Here is a 19190-nt window from a genome sequence, read left to right as displayed (position 1 = left end):
ATCAGGCCCATAATGTGTAGAAATCATAGCTTTAAAGGGACACTGTCAACTTTGTGTTACACCCAAAATTTAAGCTTGGTTTATAAAGGTTATAGAAAATCTAATATACACCAAAATCTTTTAATAATATTGAATTTCAGTTAAAACAGTGGGATAACAAAATCAGTATGCTTAGTCACAACAGAAGCATGTCTGTGCATGAGAGGCAGAAAGTACAACAGATAGAAATGAAAACATAACTAGCTGAGTGAGATGCAGAAAGTAAATGGTGAAAATGAGATTTAAAATCTCATGGTGTTAGTAAAACAATGTTGTTTGTTAATATATCTTTTTAGTATGACAGTGTCCCTTTAATTCCAAAACACAAAACTTGTATAGCTACAGTAATATACTTTTTAAAAGTTATAAATAATTGTAACAGGTGTGCATATCTAAATAAGGTGACTATTCTACAATCTTTAGGAAGAGGAAGTAGTCCCACCTCGTCCTCCACTCCCTCGGTCCTATGACTTTACAGAGCATCCTCCCATAATCCCCTCTCTGCCCAGTGATAGCAGCTCCTTGCTCTGTTATAGTAGGGGCCCAGTACATCTGCTGGAAGAAAAGAAGATTCACCAAGTTCAAGGATATCAGAGAAATGGATCTTACTGTGTAAGTGGCTAAAATTGCCACAATGTACATCAAGCATTCCCCCCCATCCACTGCACAGTCACTTTTATTTTGACATCTGGCTACTTTTGTGCTGTGTAATTCCTTTTTGGCTAATTAGTTTTATTTCTAGCTGCATCATTTGCATCTGACATTTTTTCATCAGATATACCATGCTTATAAACGTGCTTTAAGAATCAAATATCAAAACAAGACTCTCACGGTGATTCGATATATTTTGATCACTTTTTCAGAATCAGGTTTTTCTGAACTCTTGTAACACTACACAAACCCCAGTCCTGGCAATCATGTATCTGTTGAAGCCTTTTATAGTTAGTTTTTGTTTCTTGGGGTTAGTGTTGTATAATAACGGTAAACTTTCTCCTTCACATCAGCCAGACTCGGTTTATATAACTTTTGAAAGTCAGTGGCAGTTTGTTTCATGTTAATTACAAAATGAATATCACTACACAAGCCCCTGAGCAATGGAGCATTGGCTTACAAAAATAACATATTTAAATTATAGCAAAATCAGCCGCAAGATTACGTTGTTTGATTCTTAAGATACTAACATTTAAATGATAAATCAGTGTTCATTAGCTTTTACTATTATCATCCTTCTAGGGTCCAGATTATAGACTTTATAAGAGTGAGCCAGAGTTAACAACAGTGGCAGAAGTTGATGAATCTAATGGTGAAGAAAAGACAGAACCAGTTTCAGAGTCAGAAACTTCTACAACTAAAGGTTAGTGCCAAGCATGTTGATTTCCAGCCTGTTTTTCAGTCTTTCACAGTCTTTCTACAGCCTTGTAGAAACTGTTATTTTGTGTGTGTGTGTGTGTATGTATGTATATGTGTATAATATTTATTTTACGAATAGTATGTCCATTGCTTGATGCAAATGAAACAGCTCCCGCAATAAAATGCGTTAGTTTTACATCAAGAGGTTTTCAGTCAATCAAATCACAGAGAAATGAAACATTACACTGAACAAGAACCCTGAAATCTTTGACACTGTGTCAAATCATATCATTCATGTCCCACACACATCACTCCCTTGAACAATTACCCATTTTCTGTCCTGGCCCTTACGCAGTTTTTTAATCTAACTTGCAACAGTGTGTTATCAAAATGTCCAAAAAGGCAGCGTCACAGAATTCTCAAACTCTCTCAAGACAAGGAAATAATGTGTTTTTTAATCTTGTAATTGTTGAATTGTCCTCTGTCTTGTGATACAATAGAATTAATATTATTGCCCTTGGAATATACGCATAATAAAGGTCTGTGCTTTTGCCGAATGCCTCAGTTTCTCTTCTTCATATAGTCCCCATAAAAGCTATTAATTACTTAGTAGATTCCTTCACCGTGAACACACTTAAGGAATCTAATACTCCTTGTTAAAACATGTAAAATAGCTTTTTAAAAGTTGTGTTTGGAAAAGGCAGTTGTCAAAATCCCCTCACTTTAACAATATGTGCTGCACCCCTATTAGCCAAATTGAAAGAACATTCAAGAATGATGTCTTAAAATCAGCCTCTCCCTGCCCCGGTAGTACCCGCAATGTTCAGTGCCAGTCAGGTCACTTGGCTTCCGTTCTGATGTGATGACTCAGTATGCACATGAGATGCTGGTGTTATGGGTCTTGGCTGAATGTGATCTAAAGGGATGTCATTAGTTAACTGTGTGGTTTTATGTTGTATAGTTTTGAAGAGTTGAAAAAGCATTTAATCCTGTGGATTACCTCACTCACCTTATCTCTCATAAATGGAGAAATAATTGTCTGTCTGTGAGAAAACAGGCCTCACTAAAGAAAAGCAGATAATAAGCTGCCTATCTGATATAGATGGCACTTAAAAAAAAGTAGCTACAGCCTCAGTGTGGATTCTTCGTCTTACCAGTAGATTGAGATAATTTTATTGTAGCTGTTACTGTTTGTTCCACCAAATGAGCACGTAGTCTTCGAATGCACTTATTTCAGTCTAGTTCTCAATACTCAAACAAATCCCAACAGCATGAGAGAGAATATAAGCAATCAATTTTTCCTAATTGTCTACATGCACTAACAACATATTGCTTATACTTGTATTTGTATTGTTTCAGTTAATCTTTCCATACCTTCATATCCCAAACAATTTCAGCAGAGCTCAACTTAAAAATCACACATCTAAAATTGTATTTTACTTATTGTTATAACAAACCACATCTAAGGGCTTGTCTACATGATGGTGTAACACACACTAAGTGTAATTTCTATAGTACACTAAGATGTTATGCATTAATTGGTCCATATAGACCCTGCTTGTGGGATCTAAAGGTTTACAGTGCACTTTAACCTAGCACTATATTAAAGCACACTGGGAACCTTTAGTGCACACCAGCAGGGCCTGACGAGCTAATTTAATGTGCAACACCTTAGTGTGTTTTAGAAATCACATCACAGTAGTGTGTATAGCCTTACCATGTAGACCAGCCCTAAGATGACTATAGCCACATGTAGTGGTTGCTACTGCAATAAAATAATAAGAGATTGGAAGGGAACATTTAATTTGTTTGTTTGTTTTGTGCACTTTACAGCACTAGTTATTTTTAATCATAGACTTTAAGGTCAGAAGGGACCATTATGATCCTCTAGTCTGACCTCCTGCAAAATGCAGGCCACAGAATCTCACCCACACACTCCTGTATCAAACCTGTGTCTGAGCCATTGAAGTCCTCAAATCATGGTTTAAAGACCTGAAGGTGCAGAGAACCTTCCAGCAAGTGACCTGTGCCCCATGCTGCAGAGGAAGGCGAAAAATGTTTCCCTCTCAGTTATTTTCTTTTCATTTGTCCTTCATCCTCCAAGAAAGAAAAAACATTTTAAAAATAGGAATTTGTGACTGTAAAACTCTAGAAATTGGAGACCAGTGACCTGCAAAGGAGAATTAAAATAGGCTTGTGCCCTTTCTTTTCCTGTTTTGACAACTAAAGAAGGCCTGAAGGGTTTCTTGAAATGTGTTTGGTCAGATGCTCAGCATTCCTTGTGCAATACGAGTTCAGGTCCTATCTAGTCCTATTTTGTTTTTAAAAAGAAAAAACTTCCATGACTAATTAACATTTTGGATAAAGTAAGCTTTAGTTCAAGATGCATCCTCCCATCTCTCCAGTTATGACAGTTGCAGTCTGCTGGGATCTGCAAGAGTTGTTCTAGCCAAACCAAAGACCACAGCTGACATTCCAGATATTTTCAAGGGGAAAAAAAACTTTCAAACGGACAAAAAATTGTGAAAGCCCAAACGCATCTTTTGGGTTTTCTTTATGTATCATGAAGAAGCAAAACAGGAGCAAGCCTAATTTTTGAAAAAATACTTTGCTGGTCACATTTAACATACTGGTTAAATACTGACTAGATTTGTTTGACTGGGTTTATTTACATAGAAAAAAAATACAGATATACTAGTTAGGCATCATGACTTTCATGGTAAATACAAGACTGGTAGCCTATCAATTAATGACTTCACATCCTAACGTGTTTTAGTTGGAAAACAATACAGTATTGCATGTGCCATTTTGCATAACACTTAAGATGCTGTTTTATTACTTTATAGGTTCACATTTTCCTGTTGGAGTTGTCCCTCCCAGAACCAAATCACCAACTCCAGAATCATCAACAATAGCCTCTTACGTCACTTTAAGGAAAAACAAGAAGATAGATCTAAGAATGGTATTTAAAAATAATTTGCACACATCAAGATTTACAACAGTGTATTTGTTTTCCAAGTTTAATTTCTGGATCTTTAGTTACTTTAAAAGCTTTATCTTTCATTTACTTTAAAACATCCCACTGGCTGAAAATGTGCAATAAAATGTATTACCTTCATGCATTCAGTTCATAAGTAAGGAATGACAGCATTTTAAAATTCACTTCTGCCAGAACCCCCATAGACTTCATTACATTTGAATTGGTAAACTGCTAAATGTTGGTGATAAAAGCTACTCAATAATTGAGGACTTCAAATCAGGCTTTTTGATTTTTCTAGTGGTCGCCAGTATTATTGCTAAACTAGTTATTGAATCTAGTGCCAGTGGGTCATCCCCAATACTGAATTAAAAGTAAATAAAGTCCTGCCTTTTAGGCTTCGTTTTTTCAGGTGCCTTTCTTGTTGTGGGGCAAAGGGACAGTGTATTATTAACCTGTGTTGGTAAATCATTTTTTCCCCCACCCAAAAATGATTTTTGAGACATCTGAAATGATCAGAACAGTTGAGAGAACAGTGCATAGTACTGAACCTCTTGTGATTTTCAGATGAGATGTCAGATAGTGTGGGATGAAGGAAGAAGATAAAATGACTAAGATAGGAAAATGGGAGCAGGGAATAGAGAAGACAGAAGGGAAAACTGACAGAGGATTTTAGGAACGAGAATGGAGGCGGAAGCAAGACAATAACAGAAGTGCGAGTTCAGAGAAGAGATTACTACCACTTTTGAAAAGACCGTATCCAGACTTTTTGTGAGCTTTTATGACGCATGCATGTTTGTTTGGGAAATCAGAGTCCACACCGACAACCGTACTCTTGTCTTCAACCTTGTCTTTAGTATGAAAATTTTCTATTACTACTTAATACAGTTTAGCTGTAATCATAGAACAAGGTGAACCAAGTCCAGAACCATTCAGAAAACCGCTTAAAACCTTTAAATGCAGTTGCAGAAATGGTGCTGAACATAGTTTGTCTTGGTCTATGCTTGCAGTTAAATTGTGTCCAGCTGTACCCATTCATAGAATTTAAGGCCAGATGGGATAATTAGATTGTAATCAAGTCATCTGTCCATATTACTTTTGATAAGGTAAAGAGATTGAGATCTAAATATCTCACTATAAGGCATTCCCCCCAGCTTTTGAATAATTTTTTGTGGCTCTTTTCTTTACCGCCTCCAATCTTTCAACATTTTTTTTAAAATGTGGACATCAGAACTGTATGCAGTATTCTAGTAGTCTCATCAATGCTATGTATATAGAGGTGAAAACACCACCCTACTCCTACTTGCTCCCCACCCCTCTAAGTGTATACATCCAAGGATCACATTAGTCCTTTTTTGCCACATTGTTGCACTAGAAGCTCAGACTGAGTTGCTTGTCCACTGGTCAACATGAGTTCCCAATGTGATGCTGTGGAGAAAAAGGCTAATGTGTTGCTGACACCTGTTGTCAGCAATGGGTAATAATTTTTCTAGTAAAGACAAAAGTTACTGATACTCTTTAGCACATTTGACAGCAGATTAGCAACTACAGTGCTGGTATATTTTAGGAATAAATTAGGTGTGATGCCAAATTTATGGTGGTTCTCGAGGAATGTCCCCGTGGGTGCTCCACTTTAGGTGTCAATGCGCCCTGTGCTTGTAATCGGAGATTTGTGGTAGCAGTGCCTAGTTTGGTTGTGCATGCGCCATCGCCGTCTCGCGCTGCTCCAGGCAGTTACGTAGTACTGCGCAACCAACTGTCCCTCAGGTCCTTCTCTACTGCCTTTTGCCTTGAGTCAGAGCAATTACCAGTGCCCTCACTTACCTTTAGATATGATAGTTTATAGTATACTTAGTAGTTTTATCATTGTTACTCTTTATACTTATTTTATTTAGTAAAAAAAAAAGTCTCCCTTATTCCCCTCAGTAGGAAGATTAAGTTTAGGCTTCTGCAGAGTTATTGCTCCCTTCTTATTTGGGACAGAACCTCTCCACATGCCCGAATCACTGGGATTCAAACGCTGCCTGACTTGCAGACTGTAAATCTCTATCTCTGATAGACATGCACAGTGTGTCTGCTGTCTCAGCAAGACACACATTCCTCAAAAGTGTCCACATTGCTGTAATCTCCTGGCCAGAACAAGAAAAGTTATGGATCTTCAACTTAAGCTCCTTATGATGGAGAAATCTCTGATACCGGCCTCAAACTCCGAGTCAAGGACCTGTCCGGACCAACAGTCGCCATCATCAGCCCCTACGAAAGAGACTTTACCCAAGAAGGTTACTAAAAAGCAGGTTCAGACTTCATCACAGCGGGAATTGGCTACGAAAAAGCGATCCCCTACCTCCAAGTCTCCCTTGGTACCGATGGCACTGAGCCAGGACCTTCCGGTACCACAAGTTTTCAGAGAGCCAAAGACCCTAAGCGGAGAAGCTTGAACGGAGGCTCACATGCCATTCCCACCAAACTGGCCTGATTGGGATCAGTGGGCAGTATACAGGGCTCAACATCACAGGCCCCCTAGCCCACCAAGATCAAGAGCACCATGATCACCTATCCCAGCAGCATCAAAAACTCAAGAGGGGGTAACTGAGGAAACCTCAGACCAGGAAGCATTACCAAGAGTGAACATGTTCTCTTCGTCACCAGATGGAAGTATAATGCCCCTACCACAGAGGATGACTTCAAGCAATTCCAGGAATTCTTCAAAAGGTGGCAGAGACCTTGGGCATATCACTAGAAGAGATACCTGAATCACAGCATAAACTACTAGACATACTTTAAACATCTACCTCAGCAAAGATAGCATTTCTGATCAACGATGCTATTATGGAGCCTGCCAAAACCATCTGGCAGACACGGGCAACAGCACCCCCATCATGCATAAGATCAGTCAAGAAATACAATATGCCATATAAAGGAGTTGAATTCTTATTTAAACACCCTACACCAAACTCACTAGTGGTGGAAGTAGTAAATGGCAAAAACAACCTGTATGACAGAGACTGGAATAAGTTAGATCTCTTCAGCCACAAGGTGTATTCATTTGCAACACTGCAGTTTCACATAACTAATTACGAGGCCCTACTGTCCAAATACACACAGAATTTTTTTTTTAATTTCAAAATTTATTGAAGAGAAAAAAGAACAGTTTAAAGCTAATATCGCTGAAGGCCATCTCATTGCCATGACAGTACTGCAGGTCTCTCTTGACTCCACAGACATGGCCGCATGCTCCATCACAATATCTGTGGTCATGCACCATGCATTGTGGCTTCATCTCTCGGGATTCCCCAAGGAGATCCAGTCAACAGACGAGGACCTGCCCTTTTAAGGCCCAAAGTTATTCACTGCCAAAACAGATGAGTCACTCCATACCCTTAAGGACTGAAGGGTGACATTAAAATCCCTGGGCATTTACACACCTGCAAATAAAAAGAAATGGCTGGAATTCTACCCAGAGATTCTGCTCGCCACCATACATGCAACCACACAGGCAATATGACCAATGCTGCAAACAAAGACAAACCAGATGTCGACAAAACCAAAACAAACCTTCGACATCCCAGCAATCTACCTCAAGACAGCAGTTTTGAAAGTGTGGTCGAGGATATAAGACAACCACGTACTCTAACACTGGAAACAGAGACTATCTCCCGAATGTTCGGAGATCACCTGTCACCAAGTACCAAGTCTGGAACGCCATCACTATAAATAAATGGGTTTTTAGAAATTATCCAACAGGGTTATTCCACCCCCTTTATCTCCATCCCACCTACCCCACCCCCCTTCAGTGACCACTCTCATGCGTACCTGCCACAACAGGAAATAAACCACCTCATACACCTAGATGCAATGGAACTATTACCAGTGCAGCACAGAGGGAAAGGTTTTTACTCTCACTATTTTCTAACCCAGAAAAAGATGAGCAGGTGGAGACCCATTCTGGATCTAAGAAAACTCAACAAGTTCATAAAAACACAATGTTTCAAAGTGCTGACACTAACAACTATAATTCCAGCATTAGAGAAGGGGAACTGGCTCTTGGCCCTCAACCTGCAAGATACATATTTTCACTTTACCATCCATCCTTCTCACAGAAGATTCCTAAGGTTCACCCTGGGAAAACAACCCTTCCAATACAAAGTATTATCTTTTGGCTTGTCAACTGCCCCAAGGATTTTTTCCAAAGTTTTAGCACTGGTGGCAGCGCACCTCCGCAGACACAGTCATGGTATTTCCATATCTGAATGACTGCCTCATAAGGGCACCAACACAACATGAAGCAATAAGAGTGACACAGAGTACGATAACCCTTTTCACAAATTTAGGATTACAAATAAACACGCTTTAAAAGTCAACATTGATTCCTGTCCAGAAACTGGAATTCATCGGAGCTTGTCTTGACTGTTCAATCGCGACAGCAACACTACCTCAACAACGCTTCATCACACTCGTCAACTTAATTTCGACAGTGATGGACAGTCCACAAACGTCTGCCAGAACATGCTAACAACTACTGGGACGCGTCAGCCACGTCATTTGTCATCAAACACGTCAGACTTCACGGCTGGCCTTAAACAGTGAACATACCTCACAGACACAGCCTACACAGACATCTCACAATGCCAAACAAGGTAAAGGACTCATTAAGATGGTGGACACAATCAAAGAAAGTCTGTACAGGAGTCCTATTTCTACAAAGGACTCCAACAATGACAGTCACCATGGATGCCTTCCTAATAGACTGGAGAGTGCATTTACTCAACACAGTACAAGGACAGTGGTCCCCATCAGAGTCCAAAATGCACATAAATTTGTTGGAACTAAAGGCAATTCTCAACACATGCAACCGCTTTCTACCATGAACAAAAAAACAAAGCCATCAGGATGCACACCGACAACATACCATGCATGTTTTACATAAATCGCCAAGGGGGTGCACGATCACACTCGCTATGCACAGAGGCGATACTGCTCTGGAACTGATGCATCAGTCACAACATTGACATATCAGAATCCTACCTTCCAGGATGTCAAAACACAACAGCAGATGCACTAAGCAAAGAGTTCTCACAAAATAGTGAGTGGGAAATGGACCCTGGAGTTCTACATATGATATTCAGACTATGGGGATTCCCTACCATAGACCTCTTTGCAACAGCACAGAACACCAAGTGCCCACAATATTGCTCCAGAGCCGTATTGAGACCCTGTTCCCTAGGCAACGCTCTCCTCTGCAAATGGATGCACTGTTAATGTATGCATTTCCCAATCACACTCTTAACCTGGGTCATACACAAGATCAAGATGGACAAATCCAAAGTCATCCTAATAGCACCTACATGGCCCAGACAGACACGATTCCCATACCTGCTAAAGATGGCGGTACGCTCACCTCGAAATCTTCCCCAATACCTCACCTCCTTGCACAAGATGCGAGACACGTCCACCATCGCAGCCTCTCAGTACTCCACCTCAAGGCCTGGCTACTCCATGGCTGAGAGGAATTGAAACCTCCTTTTTGGAGGAAGTAAAAAACATATTACTGAATTGCTGTAGAACAAATACGAGACAGACATATATCCATAAGTGGAAATGGTTCAACATTTAGTGCTGAGACAAACAGATCTTACCAGCATCCTCCCCCTTAACAAGGGTACTGGATTATATATTAGAACTAAAAACACTGGGCACTTCATAAGCTCTGTCAAGGTACACTTGGCGGCTATCACAGCTTTCTATGATAAGGTAAACGGGATCAACATATTCGCCCACCCAACGACTAAACGCTTCTTCGAGCATTGAGAACACCTACCTCAAAATAAGGAACCCCCTCCTATGTGAGACCTCAACCTCGTCTTACACAGATTTATGGGAAACCCATTTGAGCTGCTTGCCACCTGCTCGCTACTCCACCTATCTATGAAGGTGTCTTTCCTTATCACCATCATGTCCGCCAGATGGGTGAGGAAACTAGATGCCCTAATGGCACCCCCCCCCCATACACAATTTTCTTTAAAGACAGTGTTACCTTAAGGCCACCCCAAATTCCTACCCAAGATTGCATCCCCCTTTCATTTGTACCAACCCATTAACTTACCTATGTTTTTACCAAAACTACATGCAGACAAAAGAGGAATCACGGCACACACTGGGCATTCAAAGAGCATTAGCGTTTTACATTGAAAGAACAAAAACATTTAGAAAATCACCGATACTATTTGTCTCTGTAACAGAATATTCAACAGGGGAAACCATCTCAAAGCAGAGACTATACAAGTGGATATCAGGATGCATCCACCTTTGTTATCAAATGCTTCATTTACAAGCCCCAATGGGAATTCACACACACTTTACCAGAGCACTTTCAGCACCCATAGCTTTTCTCAACAATGTTCCCATTATTGACATTTGCAGAGCAGCAGCTTGGGCATCAGCCCACACATTCACAAAGCACTATGCTATAGAGCAACAGTCATAATCAGATACGCAGTTTGCACTCACGGTTTTATCCACCATCAGTAACGCAAATCCGAATCCCTTCCACTGAGGGGCAGTGATCAACAGTCACAAAACTGGAGCACCCACAGGGCTATTCTTCAAAGAAGAGAGGGTTGTGCTTCTTTGAGATGGTTGTCCCTGTGGGTGCTCCACTACCCCCCCCTCCTCCCCTCTACTTCAGAGTTTCATGTAGATTCTCTGCAGTAGAGAAGGAATCGAGGGATGGTTGGTCACGCAGTACTACGTAACCTCCTGGAGCGGTGCGAGACAGCGACATTGCATGCACGACCCAACTAGGCACTGCTACCACAAATCTCCAATTATAAGCGCAGGGCGCATAAACACCTAAAGTGGAACACCCCAGGGACAACCATCTCAAAGAACCTGTTACTGCACACGGTGAGTAACCCTCACTTTGACTGGACCAAAAAGAGGCAGTAGTCCAGCATGAGGTGTGTGATATGTAAAAGATAATCATTCCTAATAGAAATAGAATTTGGTAACAGCAAATAATTTTGCAGGGATTCTCTCTCTCAAGAAACAGGATCAGTGTTTTCAGGTCTTGTAATAGATGACCTCATAACCTTGTGGATTTTCTAGCAAATTTTTCCTGGAAATTCAGTGCTCAGGAAAGTGAAAAACAGTAATAACTGGATTCACACCTAATCCAGGGTGTGCTGTGTAAGACACTGCAGTAGAGTCTTGACTTGCTGCACCATGCATATATAAATCCTGGGCCACTCTTGCATGAAGCCTTATATTTATGTCAATCTGTGGGGCAATTTTGTGGTGTGGATTTAGAACTAATAAGGATTGTAATATAGCTCTCCAGAGAGAGCTAGTGGACTTAGACACTAAATAACCTAGTCTCAGGTCTTATATTGCTAGTAACTTCACTTACAACAGAACATCTTATTTTATATGTACTGATAATCTTGCTTCTATACGAGATGTTCTTTGAGTAATTTATATGATTACTTGCCAAGTGCTAAAGAAAATGGAGTTCAGGTAACATTTAGGCTTTCTGTATGTGATCAGCAGGAAAAAACTCTTCAAGAAATTATTTGAAACCCACACAATTATTTTCCGTTAAAGGATGACTGCAAAGCTATGTTTTCTTTCCAAATACAATAGAGTATAAATTACAAAAACCATCAAAAGTAACTATAAATATATGCATTTTAAGACAGCTGTCACTGTAAGATCAAGGTGCAATTTCTTGTATTCCGAAGTAAATCACAGCCCTTGATAAAGAGGAACAAGGCCCAGAAAAGGAAAACACCAATGCATTTGCTTCCCGGTACACATCTTTCTGGTCATTCTGCAACTTAGGAGAGAGTTTGCCATCAGAAAGCCAGGTAGCCATCTACCATAGAGATGGCAAGATTTGGGATCAGCCTGGTCATGAGTGATGGTAAACTCCATAAAGCAAGACCCTCCATTTAGATTACTCTGCGTTGTAATCTAATAGTAATGAGGTTTTTTTTTAATTGATTACTTTTTAAAGAATCCAAGACTTTACGGCTCCCCAAACCCACATCTGGCTTTGCATGGGCTCCTAGGTCTACCCACCTGGATCCAGATACAGGGTTGAGGACCCAAGTTACAATATTTTTATATCTATCTCTGTATCCCCCATTATTAAAATATTGATTTGAATTCTTATGCATTTCTATTCATTACTCTATACAGTTTTCAAAATCTCTTCAAAATTGTGCTGTCACTGACATTTTATGCTGTCCTCTTAATTCATTGTTTCAGGTAATGTTCTCATTACCCCAATATAACACAGGTTCTCATACAATGCGGTAAAGCTCTGACATGCTGCTCTGAGCAGCGTGTTAAGGGTGCTGGGCCGAGGGGTTGGATAAGGGGCAGAGGGTCTCAGGGGCAGTCAGGGGCTCCTCCCCAGGGTCTAGGAGGCAGGAGCTGGGGGGGGGGCAATTTTGGGGGCCCCACAGTACCAGAGTGGCCCGAGGGATTAGTGGGGGCCGGGAGCAGCCAGCTCCGCTTCCCCCACCCCAGCCCCAGCTGTGTCGCTGGGGGGAGGGGGCTTGGGGGTGAAAGGATCCTCCCTGCACGCAGCGGCGGAAACGGAGCAGCCCGGCCCCAGCCCACTCCAATCCACCAGTTCCCAGCTGTGGTGCTCCGCTTCCCACCACAGGTGAGTGCAGGACCTTTCCCCAACCCCCCACCCCTCCCCCTCAGCAACATGGCTGGGGCTGAGGAAGGGAAAGCGGAGCGGACTGGGGCCGCATCGCTCCGCTTCCCGCCGCCAGTGTGTGTGCGGAGGGCATCCTTTCCCCAACCTCCCCGCACTCACCGGCAGCGGGAAGTGGAGCAGCCCAGCCCCAGCCTGCTCTATTCCACCAGCTCCCAGCCACGGCGCTCCGCTTCCCGTCGCAGGTGAGTACGGGGGGGTGTCCTTTCCCCAACCTCCCTGCACTCACCAGCAGTGGGAAGCGGAGCACCACGGCTGGGAGGTGGCGGAGTGGAGCAGGCTGGGGCTGCGCTGCTCTGCTTCCTGCCGCAGGTGAGTGCAGGACCTTTCCCCAACACACACACCCCACCCCACCCCCAGCAACACAGCTGGGGTCGGAGCAAGGAAAGTGGAGCGGGCTGGGGCTGCGCTGCTCTGCTTCCTGCCGCAGGTGAGTGCAGGACCTCTCTCTCACTCTCACTCACACTCACACACCGCGACACAGCTGGGGTCGGGGAAAGGAAAGTGGAACGGGCTGGGGCTGCATGGCTCCGCTTCCCGACACAGGTGAGTGGGGGGGCTTCCTTTCCCCCACCTCCCCGCACTCACCGGCAGCAGGAAGCGGAGCAGCCCGGCCCCAGCCCACTCTACTCCGCCAGCTCCCAGCTGCTGCACTCCGCTTCCCGCCGCAGGTGGGTATGGGGGGCATCCTTTCCCCAGCCTCCCCACACTCACCAGCGCGCCACGGCTGGGAGGTGGCGGAGTGGAGTGGGCTGGGGCCACGTTGCTCCACTTCGCGCCTGTCAGGGGGCGGGGGGTGTGGATAGGGGTCGGAGCAGTCAGGGGACAGGGAGCAGGGGGGTTGGGTAGGGGGTGGGATCCTGGGGGTGATTAAGGATGGGGGTCTCTGGAGGGGGTGGTCAGGGAACAAGGAACCGTGAGATTTTTTTTGTCTTCTGAGAACTACGTTGTATCGGGGTAGAGGTGTAGTCACTATATTAGGTGAAACAACTTTATATAAATTTAAACAACCATTTCATTTTGACTGGAAAACAAACTATAGTGGGCACTATTGTGCAGTGCAGGCAAAGACTGTCATGTTTTTGTTCTGTGTTTGTACAGCGCCAGTTTGTACTGGTCCCTGACTGAGACTCTTAGGTGCTACAATAATAATAATAATAATAATAACAACACTGCTCTACAGCCAAAATGCTTCTGAAATAAATGTAATCTAACTTTACTAATTCTGGGTCACTGAGAACGAAAATGATGCTTAAAATTGTTGATTGGCTCTAGTTTTCAAGATATGCTATTGGGTCAGTTTATACGACCCTTGACTTGCAATAGCGGAGGATAAGTGAGTTATAAAGGGAAGGGATCTCAATTTAAACCAGAAATGACTAAAATACATCTTTGACTGGATCTATGAATAAATCTATGACTGGGTTTGGACAGTACTTGCTTTTTAGGCAAAACAATGAATGATGCAATCTGAAGCTGGTATTGCGTCATACATGATATGAATTGCATCATGTTATTCCTAGAAGTCATGGATGATGCAATCATAACGAAGCTTACATCACTCTGCTGAACAAATTGCCCTATATCAGCTCTAGAAACCATACAGTAGCGTGCTCTCTTATTTGTCAGTGTTTGATTTTGCAAAGGGACACATTTCTGTTTAGCCAAAGTGAGCAGAGATGCCTCGTACTTGTGTGAACAGTGCAGATAACTTCTGCTATGTTTGTGGTGAAGTGACTTTTGCATCACAAAAGCGCAGTATAACCACTATGGTTAAGAAAGCCTATCACCTTTATTTTGGCTGCAAAATTGGAGATCAGGACAAGAGGTGGGCCCCACACATATGCTGCAACACTTGTGCAACAAATCTTCGCCAGTGGTTGAACAGGAAAAGGAAATCTATGCCTTTTGCAGTGCCAATGATTTGGAGAGAACCAACAGATCATACCAGCAATTGTTACTTCTGCATGGTGCCTCCAGTTGGGAAAGGTGTGTCAAAGAAGAAAAAGTGGACTGTGCATTATCCAAACATTCCATCAGCTATACGCCCAGTACCCCCCGGAGAAGGACTGCCGGTTCCTGATGCACCAGAATCATTCTCACTTGAGTCAGACGAGGAAGAGGATGAAACTTCAGGTCCTGAACCATCAATGTCACAGGACCCACATTTTCTCCCATCCTCCTCCTCTGAACCACACCTCATAACACAAGGTGAACTGAATGACCTTGTCAGGGATTTGAAACTACCCAAGAGTAAGGCAGAGCTGTTGGGCTCCAGACTACAGCAGTGGAATCTCCTGGCAGATGATGTTAGGGTTTCCATGTTCCGTGACCGTCAAAAGGATCTTGTCCCATTCTTCTTCATGGAAGGTGATCTTGTAGCCTGCAACAACATCGATGGTGTGATGGCAGCTCTCAACATCGTTCACGATCCAGATGAGTGGAGACTGTTCATTGATTCATCGAAGACAAGTCTTAAAGCTGTTTTACTGCATAATGGCAATGTTTTGCCATCAATTCCAGTTGGTCATGCAGTCCATATGAAGGAAACCTATGACAACATGAAACAACTTTTGAGGTGCATAAACTATGACCAACATCAGTGGCAGCTTTGTGGCTATTTGAAGGTTGTTGCTCTCTTGTTTGGTCTCCAGACTGGATACACAAAGTACTGCTGTTTTCTCTGCAAATGGGATAGTCGTGCAAGAGATTCCCACTACATCAAGAAAGATTGGCCATTCCGACAGTCATTGGAGCCTGGGAGGAAAAGTGTTCAGCATCCACCACTTGTTGAATCAAGGAAGATTTTGTTACCACCCTTACACATCAAGCTGGGTCTGATGAAGAACTTTGTCAAGACCATTGACAAAACACAAGCAGCTTTCAAGTACCTCCGTGGAAAATTTCCAAGGTTAAGTGAAGCTAAGATAAAGGAAGGTGTCTTTGTTGGTCCTCAGATTCGTGAACTTCTTCGAGATGATGCATTTGACCATGCACTGTGTGGCAAGGAAAAGACGGCATGGAAAGCCTTCCAGTTAGTGGCAATAAATTTTCTCAGAAACAACAAGGCAGACAACTACAGGTTGTTGGTGGAAAACCTCCTCAAGGCATACAAAAGCCTTGGTTGCAACATGTCACTAAAGATACATTTTTTGCACTCTCATCTAGATTTTTTTCCACCGACGGAGCAGTGAGCGACGGAGCACGGCGAGCAATTTCACCAGGACATTGCAACAATGGAGAAACGCTATCAGGGCAAATGGAGCCCATCAATGCTTGCAGACTATTGCTGGACAGTGAAAAGAGGTGTTCCATTTAATGAATACAAGAGACAAGCCAAGAAGCGCCGAGTAGACACTGAATAGGACTAAACTATGTACATAATAGTTTTTTGCCTTTTGTTTCATAATAAATGTTATTTATATAACCCTTTTGCTGATTTTTAAAGTGTTACATAAACAGGACAGGTGAAATATTATCATGTAAAGCAACCATAAACACATGAAAAGACCTAGGTTTACAATTTATGATTAAAACTCTACTATCTACACAATATACATAGACATAAAATGTAAAAACTTAAATAACTTAGAAACAGTAGCCAATCAGTTGTTTTAATTGTCATATTTGAATTCAGCACATCAAAATACATAATAAATAGCACATTTTATCTCTGAAGCAGACGACTTCTCAAAAATTGTAGACCAGTGTAATACAGTTGAACTCCATATCAGCTGGTCATGGTAACCACTCCTTATTAACTGACCAGCTCTTATTTACCTCAGGGCAGGTCTACACTACCACTTAAGTTGATGTAACTTCGATCTTCGGGTATGTAAAAAGCCAACTCCTGAGTGACGCAACTTACGACGACCTAAGCGCTGTCCACAGGTGGAGTAATTATGCCTTCAACCTAGGGCGTCTTCACCAGACATGGCGCAGCTGCATCTAGTGCTTCTGGTGTAGCCTTGCCCTAAGTAAGTGCAAAAGAAGAACAAAGGCAGCTGAATTTATTAATCCCAACCCAACGGTAACCACAGTCAGCTGACACATTAAACATGCCAGTTTTTATCTACACTGAGAGCTCAGTCATGTTTAACATTAAAACATGTTCTACCATGATGTAATTTTCTACTGCAGATAAATCTTGTCCCTAAAACTTCCTCTGGTACTTGACGTATTGACCAGTCTTAATATAGGGGATACCAGAGTTAGGCCAAATGCAGGTGTGCAGTACAAGCTTTTTTAAGTGAACACCCACACTGTATGTTGACAACATTGCTTCAAAGAGTATTCTTTAATAAAGTATGTTCCTTTCTTTTAAGGAAAGGCCGAGAAGTGCAGTGGAGCAGTTATGTCTGGCAGAAAACACTCGGCCTCGAATGACTGTGGAGGAGCAGATGGAAAGAATAAAGAGACACCAACAAGCTTGTCTGAGAGAGAAGAAAAAGGGGCTAAATATTATTGGCGTTTCAGATCTGTCTCCTGCACAGAGCTCATCCTTTGTTAGGGATAATCCATTTAAGCTGGCTCAGGTATGCCAAAAGTTCCTTGGTGTACACAGTAATATGTTAGAACAAAAAAAAAAAACCATTTGTGTTGCGGGGGAGGGAGGAAGTTGCAAAGTCAAATGCTACTGCTGCTTTGGTGGCGGCATGGGTCTTGCACTTCAGAATGTCCATTTATAGCAGACTGCCAAAATTGTCCTTAGGAATGCAAGCGGGAGAAAGGGAAATAGACCTTTTTTTAACAATTTATAACTCAGCTAAACCTAAATGGAATTTCCTGGGATAAAGAAAAGGCACTCCTTTAGTCTGAGGTTACCAAATTTCAATGTCCTGCTGCAAACAATGGAGGTGTTAGCACTTCTCAAAAAAGGTTGCAAGGGTTTTTTTTGATGATGGAAAATGTTACGCAGCCTACATTTAAGAATTACTACCAGCTCCCCATACTTAGCCATAAATTTTATAACTGCATATAAGCAACAAATTGTTCCTGACTTATTACAGTTGGATGTTTTAATTACATGAAAGTCAGGATATTTAAAGTTAAGATTTCAAAAGCAATTTTAATTCTTACCTATTGCATTAAAATAACATGCCACATTTATGAGGAAATGGGAGGTAAACTTTTGAATTGAGGTCAAGCAGTCTAAAGTTCTTTTTTCATAACTTTTAGCAGTGTGTGAGAGGTCATAATGGAAGTCTCAGCATAACAATAGGAAAAGAGTATGCAGTAATACCACTGGATTTTTATTGCAAGTATCTCCATATATAACATTTGTTCTACAGAATCGACGAAAGGACGATATGGTATCTAGTAACATTAAGGAATTAGAGAATGCCATAAGAGAGAATGATTTGGAGCAAAATCATGAAACTCCTGCAGAAGAAATAACACAACTAAATGCTAGATCAGAAGAGCATAATGCAGATTTTACTAAAGAGGTAATAAGTTATATTTAGAGTGTTCAATCCTACCTCAAAAGTAACTTCTTCCACAAATACTGAGCACATCTGTAAGTAACATCACCTGCCAGTTCAGAAACTCTTCTAGATTAATTCAACTCGGGTCTTCCAGTGCATTTTGTGACTGAGGTTTCCTCCTTAGACCAGGGACCTTTTTCTTCCTTTTTTGATTTGTATAGCACCCAGCACATCAAATTGCTTAACAAATAAATAAGAGGAGAGAGAAATATTTGCGCAATAATTATGACTTGTGCTGATCATCAAAATGGTACTTCTCTCAGATTTATCTTGCATCCCACCCAGTTTTACCCTATTTTAAAATATCCTAATAGCTGTTCAAAAGCATGATGATTTACGGGTGGAGCTAAAGGCTGTCAGAACCACTACCACTTTACCTTGACCATTTTCTTTATCAGGTTTCAACAGAGTAACAATATAAAATCAAGTTATTAAAACTGACCATCTTTTTCTTACCACCTTTTACTTGAAGCCTTCTTGAGCCTTTTGAAAGAGTGCTACTTCACACACAGATAATGACTATCTAATCAGAACTTCTAAAGCATTCACACTGAGTAATGTGTCCAAGCAGTTCTGCGTTGTATTCATTTTGGATGGTGGTGCAGGTATGAAA

General features: G+C 41.8%; 1 protein-coding gene across 5 annotated transcripts in view; it reads left to right on the top strand.

Moving 5' to 3' along the window:
* PLEKHA5 (pleckstrin homology domain containing A5) overlaps positions 1–19190 on the top strand; it is a 285024-nt gene that overhangs the window by 251824 nt on the left and 14010 nt on the right. For all 5 annotated transcript variants that reach the window (XM_039544466.1, XM_039544476.1, XM_039544484.1 and 2 more), the window contains 4 exons: positions 1273–1393; positions 4236–4351; positions 17417–17626; positions 18383–18538. In XM_039544466.1, coding sequence (XP_039400400.1) covers positions 1273–1393; positions 4236–4351; positions 17417–17626; positions 18383–18538 — 603 coding nt within the window. The remainder of the gene's footprint in view (positions 1–1272; positions 1394–4235; positions 4352–17416; positions 17627–18382; positions 18539–19190) is intronic.

Source organism: Mauremys reevesii, linkage group 1 (assembly GCF_016161935.1).
Source record: "Mauremys reevesii isolate NIE-2019 linkage group 1, ASM1616193v1, whole genome shotgun sequence".
Lineage (NCBI taxonomy): Eukaryota > Metazoa > Chordata > Testudines > Geoemydidae > Mauremys > Mauremys reevesii.
This window is presented reverse-complemented; position numbering and strand designations above follow the sequence as displayed.